Source organism: Delphinapterus leucas, chromosome 1, assembly GCF_059928025.1.
Source record: "Delphinapterus leucas isolate spDelLeu-1000000601 "Yukka" chromosome 1, BTC_Dleu_Yukka2, whole genome shotgun sequence".
Taxonomy (NCBI): domain Eukaryota; kingdom Metazoa; phylum Chordata; class Mammalia; order Artiodactyla; family Monodontidae; genus Delphinapterus; species Delphinapterus leucas.
This window is the reverse complement of record NC_143129.1, coordinates 177,610,794-177,625,442: the sequence shown is the minus strand read 5'-3', so window position 1 is coordinate 177,625,442 and position 14,649 is coordinate 177,610,794. Positions and strand designations below refer to the sequence as shown.

Sequence of the window (14,649 nt, the reverse complement as noted above, 5' to 3'; positions counted from 1 at the left end):
TCCCCTGCATCGGCAGGTGGACTCTCAACCACTGCGCCACCAGGGAAGCCCTCTTTCTCTTTTTTTATTAATTTTTATTGGCGTATAGTTGCTTTACAATGTTGTGTTAGTTTCTGCTGTACAGCAAAGTGAATCAGTTACACATATACATATGTCTTCTCTTTCTTAGATTCCCTTCCCTTTTAGGTCACCACAGAGCATTGAGTAGAGTTCCCTGTGCTGTAAAGTAGGTTCTTTTTAAGAACTCTCCTCTGACCCGTCCCAACTGAATCAGGAGTCCCTCCTCCGTGTTCCCGAAGACCCCTCACCTCCCTCCCATCACCTCCTAGCACCGGGTGGTGAGTGCCCAGCTCCTGGATCCCCCCTTGAGGACAGGCTTGTACGCCATGGGTCCCTGGCATCTGGCCGGGCACTTACCGGGAGCGAGAGTGAAGGGCACGCCATTGATTCCACTACACGTTGGTTCAAATACAGGACAGTAAGCTCTGCTTTCCCGGAGCCCCTCCTCTGGAGTTGAATGTCCCACGTGCGTTTGCCCTTGACGGCAAGGGGGAGCGTGTGGATGGTTCCACACCCCCACCCCTGCGCTGGGGGTTGAGACCCAGGCAGCGCACGTAACAGCCTCCCCTGCCCTCGCTCTTCACAGGATGAGATGGAGATCAGCTACGTCCAAGCCCCGCACAAAGCGCTGCCCGTGGTCTTTGCCTCCCCAAGGAACAGAGGCCTGAAGGATTTCCCCATCAAAGGCATGCTGGTATGCACTAGGCGGGGATGCGCACCAGCGCTGAAACCCTTGCCTTGAGGCCTCCTTCCTCATTTTCTGTCTCCCGCCCCCGCCTGCTGCTGAGCATCCTGCAGGTGTGCGTCCTGCCCAAGCAGCCACCACACAGGTGGCCGGGGAACTTTTGTGATGTGATGAGATCTGGCTCTTCCCTTCCCAAAGCCCTTTCTGGCCATGAGCTCACTTTGTCCTCAGGAAAACCCTGCCGAGGACATAAGTCCTCTCCATAGATGCTCTTGGGACTTCCCTGGCGGTCCAGTGGATTAGACTTCACGCTTCCACTGCAGGGGGCACGGATTCGATCCCTGGTCGGAGAGCTAAGATCCCACATACTGTGCAATGCAGCCAAAAAAAAAAAAAAAAAAGATGCTCTTGCTGGAAGGTGAGGGTAGGGCCAGGACCAGAGCCTTCCCCAATGTCCAGCTGGAGGCTCTGTCTTTTGGGTGGGAGGCTGGTCTTTGGGGGGCCCCCTCTGGGACATGGGGGTGTTCAGGATCAGAGTGGTCACTTCCTCGGTGTGACTTTATCAGCCAAGGTCCCTACGTGTGTTTGGGGGGTGGGGCGAGGGTGACATATTAGTGAGTCATGCTTGACTAACCTGGCAGTTTCGGGCAAACTCAGCAAAGAAAAATAATAGTAATAGTAATAATAATGGTTACATTTATTGAGCACGCGTTCCGTGGCAGTCACAGGGCTAAATTCTTACATGAGCTGACTCATTTAATCTAACAACCTCTAAGGTAGATGCTATCACTAGACCCATTTTTTTTTTTTTTTTTTTTTTTTTGCGGTACGCGGGCCTCTCACTGTTGTGGCCTCTCCCGTTGCGGAGCACAGGCTCTGGACGCGCAGGCTCAGTGGCCATGGCTCACGGGCCCAGCCGCTCCGCGGCATGTGGTATCTTCCTGGACCGGGGCATGAACCTGTGTCCCCTGCATCGGCAGGCGGACTCTCAACCACTGTGCCACCAGGGAAGCCCTAGACCCATTTTTATAGATGAAGAAACTGAGGCTCAGAGAAGTGAAGCAGCTTTCCTGAAGTCACACAAAAAGAGAGGGAAGCTAGAATTCAAACTGGGCCATGAGCACCCTGCTCCCTGCTTTCCCAGTAAGACCCCAGGCCTGCGATCTGAGCCTGGACAGCCCCCTAACCTCAGGCACCAGGGAAAACAAAGGAAAGAGTGCGGGGTGCAAGGTTTGCTGTGGTGAATGGCTTTCCAAGGAGCACCCTGTGCCCCAAGGGGAAAGGAAGCAGCCCTGCCCACGCAGGAGGCTTTGAAAAGAAACTTGAGTTTAACTCGCTTGTTCTCCTGTGCTGAGTGGTGACATTGAGGGGATTTAGTTGGGGTCACTGGTGTCTCTCTGCCACAGAATCAGGTTAATCCTGTTTCAGGAGCAACAGGATGAATTTGCCTGCTGTGCTGAGACTTTGGCCCTTCTCGCTGATTTCAGTCCTATTGTGTTCCGTGGCCATGTCTCCAAGAGTGATGAAGGCTAGGCTCTCTGACGTCACAAGCCAGCTGCCAGGCAGACAGACAGACACCGCAGCACAGGTGTCCTCACCCAACCCACAGACAGCCTCGGAAGAGGGGGGCTGCGACGGTCTCTTAGCCACTCTCGTCTGGGGTATTCAAATCACTCAGGAAAAGAATTGGGATCAAAGTCAAACTCCTCGAAAAGGGAACCCTCTTGCACTGTTGGTGGGAATGTAAATTGATGCAGCCACTATGGAAAACAGTATGGAGGTTCCTTAAAAAACTACAACTAGATCTGCCATACGACCCAGCAATCCCACTGCTGGGCATATACCCTGAGAAAACCATAATTCAAAAAGAGTCATGTACCACAATGTTCATTGCAGCTCTATTTACAATAGCCAGGACATGGAAGCAACCTAAGTGTCCATCAACAGATGAATGGCTGAAGAAGATGTGGCACACATATACAATGGAATATTACTCAGCCATAAAAAGGAACGAAATTGAGTTATTTGTAGTGAGGTGGATGGACCTAGAGTCTGTCATACAGAGTGAAGTAAGTCAGAAAGAGAAAAACAAATACCGTATGCTAACACATATATATGGAATCTAAAAAAAAAAAAGTTTCTGAAGAACCTAGGGGCAGGACAGGAATAAAGATGCACACATAGAGAATGGACTTGAGGATATGGGGAGGGAAAAGGGTAAGCTGGGACGAAGTGAGAGAGAGGCATGGACATAGATACACTACCAAATGTAAAATAGATAGCTAGTGGGAAGCACCCGCATAGCACAGGGAGATCAGCTCGGTGCTTTGTGACCACTTAGATGGGTGGGATAGGGAGGGTGGGAGGGAGGGAGATGCAAGAGGGAGGAGATATGGGGATATATGTATATGTATAGCTGATTCACTTTGTTATAAAGCAGAAACTAACACACCATTGTAAAGCAATTACACTCCAATAAAGATGTTAAAAAAAAAAAGTCAAACTCCTCACCAGGCAACGGCCCCATCTGCTTCTCCAACCCCGTCATGGGCCACTTTCCCTGTCCCTCACCCGGCTCCAGCCCCACTGGCCTCCTTCCTGTTCTTCAAATGTACCCAACTTGTGCTTGCCCCAGGGCCTTTTCATATGCTGTTCCTGCTTCCCGGTTAGCTTCCCGGTTCACATGTCTGGCTGCTTCTCCACCTTCAGGTCTCAGCTTCAATGCCCTCCTTAGTGAGGCCATCCTGGTACTGAAGGACACATCCACGCCCCTGGCATTCTCCACTGTAGCACTGCTGGTTCCTTCTGTTATAAATCACCAGACTGTTTACTTTCCATCCTGTCTCCCTGCTAGACTGGAAGCACCACAAGGGCACGCCTGGGCCGTAGTGCCCATCACTGTACACCAGGCACTTAGCATGTAGCTTACACGTGGTGGGTGTTCTCCCACAAGACAACATCAGTACATTTTAAACCGGTCAGTGGAACACCAGTAGCACTTGCCATAAGTAGAAGCATTGAACCTTGAAGTTAAACAGAATGAAAACAAAAGAGTGCTATTAAATCCAGCTCCACACAAATGACTGCAAAATCTCCGAACCAGGTTTCACCCTCCGCTTGTTAAGATGGGAGGTTAGTGGGTGTTAAGGATGGATTTGCATCACCCACTCTGGGACTTTCATCTTTGATGGACCAGAAAGACTGGAGGAGAACTTGGACACATTCTAAGCCTGTGCTGGAATCTGTAGCGAGTAGCACATGTGAGCATCTCCTGCACATCTTGCTCTGGGTTGGGGGGTCCTTTTCCAGACCATGGATACCCCTTCATTCGCCTGCAGAAATCCAAGTCTGCAGCCTAGGTAGCTTTCTTCTCATGGCGACAGCCAGGGCAGTGACTTGGATGAATTTGCTATTCATTCATCAAATGTTCTTTGAGCACATACTCTGTGCCCAGCCCTGTTCTAGGCACTTGGAATCTATTGGTGAGCAATGCCAAGGCCCCTGCCCTCATGGAGCTGACATTCTAGCCCAGAGAGATTGACAAGGAACAATATGTTTAGTGAATAAATACATTACATTATATGTTGGGAGGTGAAATCAAGTACTACAGAAAAAGAAAGAGCAGAATCAAGGGGCTCACAGGTGCCAGAGTGGTGGGGGGACTGGATTGCAATTTTAAATAAAATGGTCAGGGGAGGCCTCTCTGAGAAGCTGACACTGGAGCAAAAACAGGAAAGAGGTGAAGAAGTTGACTCTGTAGATATCTTGGTGAAGAGTGTTCTGGGCGGTGGAACAGCCAGTGCAAAGGCCCTGAGGCAGGGCATGCCTGGCATGTTCACAGAATAGCGAGGAGGCCTGAAGGGGTGGAGCTGAGTGAGCAAGAGGCAAAGTGGTAGGAGAGGCAGAGAGGTGACGGGGATGAGGTGTAGTGGGGAGACGGATCCTGTGAGCTTCTTGGCCATCGTAAAGCCATTTGTTTAGAATCTGAGAAACTGGGGAATCATTGCAGAGTCTTAAACAGAGGGTGATTATGATCTGATTGATGTTACTAAAGAGAACCTCTGGCTGCCCACTGAGAATGGACGGCAGTGGGGCAAGGGTGGGAGCAGGGAGAGTGGGGATGAGGCTGGTGCTGTAACTGGAAAGATGATGGGGTTGCAGACCAGGGGAGCAGGGGAGGGGGTGAGAAACAGCCAGATTTGGGACATGTTTTGAGGACAGAGCCAATGGGATTTCCTGATGCTGTGAGGGAGAGACAAGCCTAGATGACTTCAGGTTTTGACCCTTGTGAGTGGCAGGTGTCATCCCTTGAGATGGGAGGACTGAGGGAGGAACAGGGAACAAGGAGCTGGGAAGCAGGGATCAGCAGTTCTGCTTGGGGCAAATGTGAGATATTTAGTCAACATCCAAGTCAGACATTGTACCACATGTACGGCGTTTGGGAGGGAAATACAGACCGAGATATAAACGTGGGCATGGTAAGCACGTGGATGGTATTTCATGAGACTGGGTGAGATCGTCAAAGGAGGGAGTGAATCAAGGACCAGGTCTGGGGACCCCAGTGCACAGGAGGCTGAGAGGGAGCAATGGCCGAAGCGAAGTGCAGAAAGTGTGGGAGGGACATGGGGGTGACCAGCTGACTCAGATGCTGCTAATGGACAAGGAAGTCTGGGCACTGCCCTTGGGTTTAGCTGTGTGACCACGAAGACCTCGAGGGAGCAGTGTTGACGGCCCAGCTGGGGAGGAAGTCAGGTTGGCATGGGTTTTAGAGAGAAAGGGACGATTTGGAAATGATGGTTTTTAGACTTATGCTATCACAGACCTCCTTGAGACTAGTCATCTTCCCAGAAAAATGCAGCCAAGCTCACTATTTGGATTCTGTTTTCAGGGAGTCTGTGGCCCCCATGAAGCCCCAGGGTACAGACCATCGACTTGTAGGAAGCCGAGTTATAGGTGCAGTAAGTAGACCGCATGATGGCTCCTCAAATGTGGCCTAATCCCCAGAAGCAGACGCTGTCTTACATGGCAACAGGGGCTTTGCAGATGTGATTAAGTTAGGGATTTTGAGATGGGGATTCTCAGGATCTGGGTGGCCTCTATGTAATCACAGCGCTCCTTGTGAGAGGGAGGAAGGTGGGTTGCGCTGGGAAAATGCATGTGATGACAGCAACAGAGGCTGGAGTGATGGGCATTGAAGAGATGCAAGAAGAGGCGACCAGCCAACGTGGCCACTAGAAGCTGAAAAAGGAAAGAAAATGGATTCTCTGCCAGAGCCTCCAAAAGGAACCAACATGCCGCCCCTTGATTTTAGCCCAGTGAAACTGATTTCAGACTTCTGACCTCAGAACCGTAAGAGATAAATGTGTGTTGTTTGAAGCCACGAATTGGGTTACAGCAGCAGCTGGAAACTAATACGGGAATGAGAGGTGTGTCACCTGCCCGGTCTTCTCATGAAGATGGAGATGTAATAAAAAAAAAAAAAGGTATCCCAGGGTCCTGAATCCCTTCCCTGAAGGAGAACCTTGACCCCTTCGCCAAGTCCCAGTCCGGAAGAGACTTCCTTGTTAATCCCCACCTTTGTTGGCTCCCCCACCCCCATCTCCCCATAACACTCCTTTAACCCGGCGTTGGCAGCAAGGAAAGCCAGGACACGCACCAGGACCTGCAGGATTTCCTCAGTGCCCAGCAGGTGCAGGCCCCTGTGAAACTCTACTCTGACTGGCTGTCTGTGGGCCACGTGGATGAGTTCCTGAGCTTCGTTCCAGTGCACAAGAAGGTGCAATCCGGGGGGCTCCCTGGAGGAAGCCACATGCCTTCTTCTTGGGTTTCCAAACACAGCTCTGCCTCTGCCTGGGGGTGACTGACCTTACCTTCCTGACTCTGTTTTTCCCTCACCCCCAGGAGGGGGCATGTAAAAGGCGGCCTGCCCAGGTCCAAACCCACACTCCCCGTACCCTCAGCAGAGCCTTCCTCCTTAGGAGACCCAGGGGCAAAGCTGACCTCTGACCCCAGGGTTTCTGCCTCCAGGGCTTCTGGCTGCTCCTGGCCAGCCCCAGGTCCTGCTACAAACTGTTCCAGGAGCAAATGAAGGAAGGCCATGGGGAGGCTCTGCTGTTCCAAGGGGTCAAGAGTAAGATGGCTGTGCCTGTTCTTTTACCTGGGAAACTTCCTCTGCCTTCACATGGTCTCCTATTGCCAGACAGAATCATTAAGGCAACAGACATCTGAGCAGCCACTGAGCACCAGGCTTTGTGCTAAGTACTGGGGATGCTGTATGAACAGGGCAGAATAGCTCCCTGCCCTCAGGATCCAGAGTCCAGGGCAAAGTGAGTCAAGGAAACAACTAAACACAGGGGCATTGAGGGGTGTCTGAGAGGAGCTCAAGGAAGGCTTCCTGGAGGAGGCGAAGATCAAGCATGAGCGTGAGAGATGAGCAGGAGTTGGCCAGGCAAATGGGGCAGTGGGATGGAAGGAAGAGAGATATTCCAGACAGAAGGAACAGCAAAGGCACAGAGGCAGGAGAACGCAAGATGTGTTTGAGGACCTGAAAAAAGTTCAGTCTGGGTGGAGCACAGAATGAAATTTTTTTTCAGTGAAATCCACAGACACTGGTCACAGTCAGAGGTTGAAGTCACCATGGCTGAGAGTTTTCACCTAATATCTGTATATGTCCTGTAGCATCAGGCAATGGTCAGACCTCTGTTTGCCCCTCCAGAAACGGGATCCCTTTGGAGATAAGAGAATTTAAGGGAGCAAAGGTAAAACTCTTAATGAGAACTTACCCTGATAGATTATTTTATTAAAGTCATCTGCCTCCCAGATGCTCATAATAAACCTATATTTTAGGAATCATTGCTGCTCCCATTTTATAGATGGGAAAACTGAGCCCCAACTGGACCTGCTGGGAAGAGCAAAATGGACCTCTGAATTCATCTGCTTTTTTTCTTTTCTTTTTCTCCATGACAGACAAAACCCAGCAGAAAATAAAGGACATTCTGTCAAACGAGAAACTGAGAGAACATAATTCATATGTGGAGGTACTAGCCTGGCTGCCCAGGAGATGCCATATCCTGGGCAGACCCGACACTCCCACCCCCACCTCCAGCCCCCTTCCCTGTGGTTAGAGGCCCAAGGCAGAGCCTTCCACGGGCTCCGTGATGAACAGCCCTGGGATTTGGGTCAATGTGTGTGTGAGAGAGAGAAAGAGAGAGAGGAGACCTCGGTCACCACTACAGGAACACACACAAGGTGATGCACGGAAGAGAGAGAATTGGCAAAGCTGGAGCTGGAGAAAGATGGGGGAAACTCTCAGAAACAGAGGGACAGAGGCAGGAGAGAGGCCAAGCGTTGGAGTGACCGGAAAGGCAGGGACACAGAAGCAGAAAAGAGAGGCAGAGGGACTGAGCAGAGGGAGGGAAGGAGGGAGGAAAAGGAGGTGCCCATCACCGCCTTCCTGACCCTGTCCGTGGTCCTTCCCCTGGCCGGGCCTCGGCCCCACCTGCCCCTCCCCCACGGCAGCCCGCGCCCCGCCCCGTGCTAGCCCCGCCCCGCCCACCGCCGTCCCCTCCTCCCGCCCCCCCAGAAATGCATCGACTGGAACAGGAGCTGGGCGTGACGGAAGCGGACATCGTGGACATCCCCCAGCTCTTCAAGCTCCAGAAAGGCTTCAAAGGGACCCTCAAGGTGGAAGCCTTTTTCCCAAACATGGTGAGGAAGTGACCTTCTGAGTAGCCTTAAGTCAGAGAGGCCAGCTGGGCACTGGGTCCAGGAGGCTTGGTTGTCTCCTCACCCGTTGGGGTTTGCACGGCCCTATCCGCCTTACAGAGGCTTTAGGCAACCACCTGGGGGTCAAAGACTATCATCGCCCCCACTTTACAGATGATGCCCAGGGAGACCAGGTCCCTGGCAAGAGGTGGGATTCAGAGCTGGGATTCAGAGCCTGGGGTCTGGCTGAACTGCCCCCTGTGGACTTTCGGTGGCGGGTGAGGTAGGAATGGGGCAGGTTCTGGGGGGCGGAGACAAGCAACAAGCAAGATGCTCTCAGGTCGAATTAAGTACCATGAAGGGAATAAAGGTGGGGCACCTTTTCAGACTGGTCCAGGAAGGCCTCTCTGAGGAGGTTAGGCTGGCACTGCCTGGGCTAAGTGGGATTCACCTGTCTGAAGGGTGAACTTGAGGGAGATCCACTTTTGTCGAGAACTTTTAACTGACCCCAGCACCATCTTGAAGTCACCTGGTATATATTTCCCGTCCCTCTGCCCTCTTGCTGTGTCTCTTCCAAGAATACCCAAAGGCCAGGCAGAAACCTCACCCAATTCTACTGGGGTCCTTCAGCCCCGTCTCCCGCTGCAGCTGTGGATCACAGTTCAGGGAAGAGCCTGTAGTCCCTGGCACAGTGCTTTTCAAGCTGGGTTCTCCAGGGCCCTGGGGTTCCAAGGTAGGACCTCAAATGCAGTGGTTTAGATTTTTTCTGTTTCATGCACTGAAGTGCTGCAGAAGATTTTGTTCAGAATAAAGGTTCCTTGGCTAAAATGAGACAGGAGGGGGCACCCTCCTCTTAACCCCTGGAATAAAATTGGCCCCAAGCATTTCATTTTTTCTCCAGTTTAGCCCAGACAGGCAAGGAAGCTGATGCTGACAGATGGGGGATGAGGCATCTCAGATGAAGTAATCAGCTATGCTGAGGGCCAACTTCGTACCTCCACTGTGCGAGGCTCCAGGGGGAGCTGGAGCCTGAGCCATGACTCTCCCAGGAGCCCCGTGATGGGCGGTGGGGGCGTGGGCCTGGGCGTGGAACAGGCGGAGAAATGAGGAGTGCCAGGCACTTGGCATGGGCTGCATCTGAGCGGTGAGGTGCCCCTTCAGTGACTCGTAAGCCCTGGAGACTGACTCCATGCTTACTACGAGCTGGCACAGACTCTGCATACAGGTTCTTATCCAATTGTCACAGCAATGGAAATGTGTTTGGGTTCTTTTTGCTGATGGGGCTCAGAGAGGCGAAGTGACTTGCCTAAGGCCACATAGCTATATAATAGTAGTGCTGGGATTCAAATCCATGTTGGCCTGGAGCCCACATCCTCATCCTTTCACCTCACCAGGCCACCTCCCAATATAACGGAGGAAACATAGTCACTTCCATAAGGTATAACATATGGAAAGTGCCCCAAATACGTAGTCACTTATCACCAGATCATATCAACGGATATTTATTAAGTGCCTGCTCTGTGCCAGGCACTGTGCTGGGAGCTATGGAAACAGAGGAAGATGACTAACTCACCGGCAGCTTCACGGAGGCGGTGGTACTTGAGCTGGGCCTTGAGTAATCGAGTTTGCCAGAGGGTGGCAGTGGGGAAGGAGAGAGCAGTGTTAAGAATGTGGACCCCGGAGTCCGACAGATTTGAGTATAAGTCCTAGACTCGCTGGGTGGCCTTAAGTAGCTCACGTTACCGGCCTGGGCCTCAGTTTGCTCATCTGTGAAGTGGGGCTGTTATTTCCAAAGGTCAGAAGAGGAAGGGGGCACTCAGATGTTGCCGCAGGCTGCATGCTGCCGCCCCTGACCTGGGCTCCCGCTTCTTTGCAGGTGAACATGCTGGTGCTGGGGAAGCACCTGGGCATCCCCAAGCCCTTCGGGCCCATCATCAACGGCCGCTGTTGCCTGGAGGAGAAGGTGCGGTCCCTGCTGGAGCCGCTGGGCCTCCACTGCACCTTCATCGATGACTTCTACACCTACCACGTTCAGCAGGGGGACGTGCACTGCGGCGCCAACGTGCGCCGGCAGCCCTTCTCCTTCAAGTGGTGGTGCGTGGTGCCCTGAGCCCATCCCCGCCCCCCGCCCCCGGAAGCTCCTGGCCAGAGGCTCTGGTCCCCTGCAGTGAGGCACAGCAGGAGCTCTTGGGGACATTTTGGCTCCCGGGGAGGGGTGGAGGATCACCCTCTGGGCAGTGGCTTGATTCCTTCCCCTGTGCCCCAGCCCCTGAAATCCTCACCGAAGACCCCAACATGGTCGTGGCATTGAAAACTCACTTCTGCTGTGAGAAGCTGCAATGACTTTTTTTTTCTTTTTGCGGTACGCGGGCCTCTCACTGCTGTGGCCTCTCCCGTTGCGGAGCACAGGCTCCGGACGCGCAGGCTCAGCGGCCATGGCTCACGGGCCCAGCCGCTCCGCGGCATGTGGGATCCTCCCGGACCGGGGCACGAACCCGTGTCCCCTGCATCGGCAGGCGGACTCTCAACCACTGCGCCACCAGGGAAGCCCCTGCAATGACGTTTTACAGTCACTTTGTATGTGAGGTCAAGCTAATGCTCCTGGCATTCATTCATTTATTCATTCACTCACTGTCATGGTCGAATTGAATATTACAAACTTGAAGGTTCGACCGGGATACATTGAAGGCCAACATTCCTGCGTATGTCTTTCTTTCCCGGGCATACATTGGGTCTATAAAATTTTCTATGATCTGAGCCTAGTTGATTCTAATCTTCCCAAGGAGCCTCTGAGGGAGACTCAGGGGGGAGGGGGAAGGCTGAGCCCCCCCAGGGGTGCAGCCCATCCCCAGAGCTGCACTGAAGTCAGTTTCCAAACAGCCAGCCAGGTGAACTGCCTGAGGTGTACAGATGCTCATTTGATTATTTGCTTTAATGTGTGTGTATGTTAACTGCACTTCTCTGTATTTCATGATTAAAAAATAAAGTTATAAAAAGCTGACTGGATCACAGGGACACTCGGCAGGAAAGAGCAGCAGAGATGAAGTCGTGTCAGCCTCAGGCTTCTCCGGATACCACAGAGCGATATTTATCAGGTTCAAGGGCAAAGGTGCAGCCTGATTTCTGGTCACATTGTCCTTTGGAAAAAAGGCAACAGACATGGAATGCAAGAACCCAAGGGGGACATGAGAACTGACTGTCGTTTCAAACACGCAAACGTTTCAGACATCAGCAAATTCTCATTGTCTCTCCCATTTGTCATTTCCGTTCCACCAGCTAGAAAGCCCTCTAAAGCAGAGTCTTGTCCCTCTTGTTTTCTGCTGTGCCACACTCTGTCTAGCTGGACGTGGCGCAGGATAGGAGCCATGGGTTTCGTGGAGTGAGGTTGTTAGTCCCCCCTGTGTCCTTTTCATATGTTTTCTTTTATGGCCCTGACATTAGGACTTAAGAGTCCCCTGAAGAAAATAAAACTTGGTGACTTGAGGTCTTGATGACTGAGGCCAGATTTTGGCTCCATAGAGCCTGAGATGCTCAGAAAACACCCAGAGATGCTGTTTTCAGGTGGGTCGTGGAGAACATGATGGTGGAAAAAGATGGTCATCCGGAGTGTCTGCCCTCACACAGACTAAGGAGAAAGGGATCCATAAACCCGGTCACCACGTGCTTCTTTCTCTGAAGAGAGTCAGCTCCCCCCACCCCCACCCCGCTTGGAATTTGCTGAGGCAGAAGGTGCACAAGTGTTTCTTGTGGACAGAAGGGGGTCGTGCACAAGGGGAAGCTGGTGTGAGGTTGTCCCCAAACCTGACCAATAGGGCAGCCTGGAGCAGTGAATGAGCTCAGTAGACAAAAGCTGAAGCCCTTGCCAGATTCCTGGAGCTGCAAAAGGCTGGAGAGATGAGCTGACGGCTAAAGCGGCCCTTGCATCAGCTAAGTGCAAGTGAGCCTCCTCCAACCGCTCATGGGGGATGTGGGGCATCAGTAGAGGAGCCAGGGGAGCCCGAGTGAGAGAAAGCACCAGTTTAAGTCCTGCCAGCCCTGTAGAGCATCTTGTGGTGGCGCCCAGGAGCAAGAACTTTCCTGCTGCCTCCCTCCCTCCCTAACACCAATCTCCCCTCCCTTCTCCTGCAATCACGTTAGTTTTCTGCAGCTGCTCTAACAAATTACCACAAACTTGGTGGCTTAAAACAACAGAAATTTATCCTCTCACAGTTCTAGAGGCCAGAAGTCCAGAACCAGTTTCAATGGGCTGAAATCAAGATGTCCGCAAGGCCGGGTCCCTTCCAGAGCCCTAGGGGAGAATCCACCCTTTGCCTCTTCCAGCTTCTGGTGGCTGTCGGCATGCCTCGGCTGGTGGCTGCATCGCTCCAATCTCTGCCTGTGTGGTCGTTGCCTTCTCCTTCTGTGTATGTCACTCCCTCTGCTTCTCTTATAAAGACACTTGTGATGGCATTTACGGCCCACCCAGATAATCCAGGATAATCTTAGCTCAAAAACTCTTAGTCACAACTGCCAGGACTCTTTCTATATGAGATAACACAGGTTCCAGGGATTGGGGCCTTGATATCTTTTGGGGGCTATTATTCAACCTACTACAGTTTAGGAACCACCACTTGCCAGCTGGACAGATAGAAGGGGAAGAAAGAAGCCAAGCATCCCCTTTCCAGAGTTCTAAGTTTTGCAGCTGCATTAAATCCTAATGGGAAAGACTTAACTTTTTAAAAATTGAGATATAATTGACATATACGTTGTGTAAGTTTAAGGTGTACAAACGTGTTGATTTGATACATTTATATATTGCAATACGATGACCACTGTAGTGTTAGCTGATACCTCTATCCCATCACATAATTATCACCTTTTGTGGGGGGATAGATTTAATTTCATAAAAGCAAATTAAGGGGTTTTCTTTTGTGTGGGATTCAACTTTCAAACCTCTGAATTGAGATTGGTGACTGTTTTATGTCTGTTTCCCGGAAACAGATTCTTCCCACAGGAGGTTTCTGGGCCGGGGGCGGGGTGGGGGGAATGGTGGGAGGGTGCTCTTAGGAACCATAGGTGGGAGGGAGTCTGGGGGGCAGTGGGAGACGATGAACTGGGATGTAGTGACCACAAAGGTTTTGGGAAATCCCCTGGCATGCTCTGGGGCTGGGCCCTCGGAGTTGTCCTGAATTAAGACAAGCAGCCTGCCCTTTGTCTCCCCACATTGGATGTAGCTGCCCCCAAGGAGGGACTGTAACCTTGGAAATTGGCAGTAGACGATTCCAGGAAAGGGACTTGCTGTGAGCAGCCGGAAGCCAACACTTATAGCAGCTGGGGAATTAATGCCTCTGCCCTGAAGAGGGGGTCAGGTGGCATACCATAATGTCCACCAGTGACCCAAAGTGACCATGGGAGTTGATTATCTCAGGAAACGTCACTGAGGAGCTGAGGGAGGACTTCCTACACTGAATCAGCATGTGAGGAAACATGGGAATCCATGTAAAAGCTGCCTTATGGTTACAAACCCCTCGCTTCATCGGAGAGACGTGGGGAATCCCACTGGGTTATCTTTTGCGGGGACTGGGGGTCATTTAGTCATTTGGACCACAAAAACTTATTGAGTACCTACTATGTCCACGACTCTTGTGGATGCTGGAGAGTCAGTGGTGAACATGAATCCCCCTAGAGGGGGTGCAGGACCTGCTCTAGATCCCTCCAAGCCCCTCTCATGCCCTGAGGGTTCTCCATGCACCAGGCCGAGGGTGCCCCTCCCCACTATACTCAGAGCCCCGCACAAAGCAGAGCTGCCCAAAGGTGGGAGGGACAGAACTCCCATGCTCTTCTGCTCCAGAACCCTGAGCCCAGCCCTCTCGACCCCTCCCAAGTCAGACCATCCCTTTCCTCCAGCCAGGCTCTGGCTGGCTTGTGTGGGAGCAGATGGGTGGATGGGTGCGGGTGAGCCATTTGGGGTGAGAGCATACACATGATGGGTTCCTCCTACCAGAGGGCAGTTAGGGTCTTCCTGGCCACCCCCTGCCTCCAAGAGCCCCCCAAAAAAGCCACTCCTGCAGTTATGCTGCATGCTTAAAGCCTCCAAGGAGGGCTAGTTTTCTTTTTAATCTCGAAGTCACCAAGCCTGACTCACCGGCAGCCTTCACACGGTACCCAACTTATGTCCCCCAGGCAGTTACACACAGGTTACTCATCACAGCATCGTGTGC

General features: G+C 52.1%; 1 protein-coding gene across 1 annotated transcript in view; it reads left to right on the top strand.

Moving 5' to 3' along the window:
• Nucleotides 1-10,561, top strand: part of PADI4 (peptidyl arginine deiminase 4) — a 31,403-nt gene extending 20,842 nt beyond the window's left edge. Inside the window, 7 exon segments of the mRNA XM_022551807.2 lie at nucleotides 647-754; nucleotides 6,384-6,521; nucleotides 6,773-6,875; nucleotides 7,712-7,782; nucleotides 8,328-8,343; nucleotides 8,346-8,452; nucleotides 10,326-10,561. Of these exon segments, the coding sequence (XP_022407515.2) occupies nucleotides 647-754; nucleotides 6,384-6,521; nucleotides 6,773-6,875; nucleotides 7,712-7,782; nucleotides 8,328-8,343; nucleotides 8,346-8,452; nucleotides 10,326-10,559 (777 nt within the window). The 3' untranslated portion in view covers nucleotides 10,560-10,561.
• Nucleotides 10,562-14,649: the final 4,088 nt, after the last annotated feature.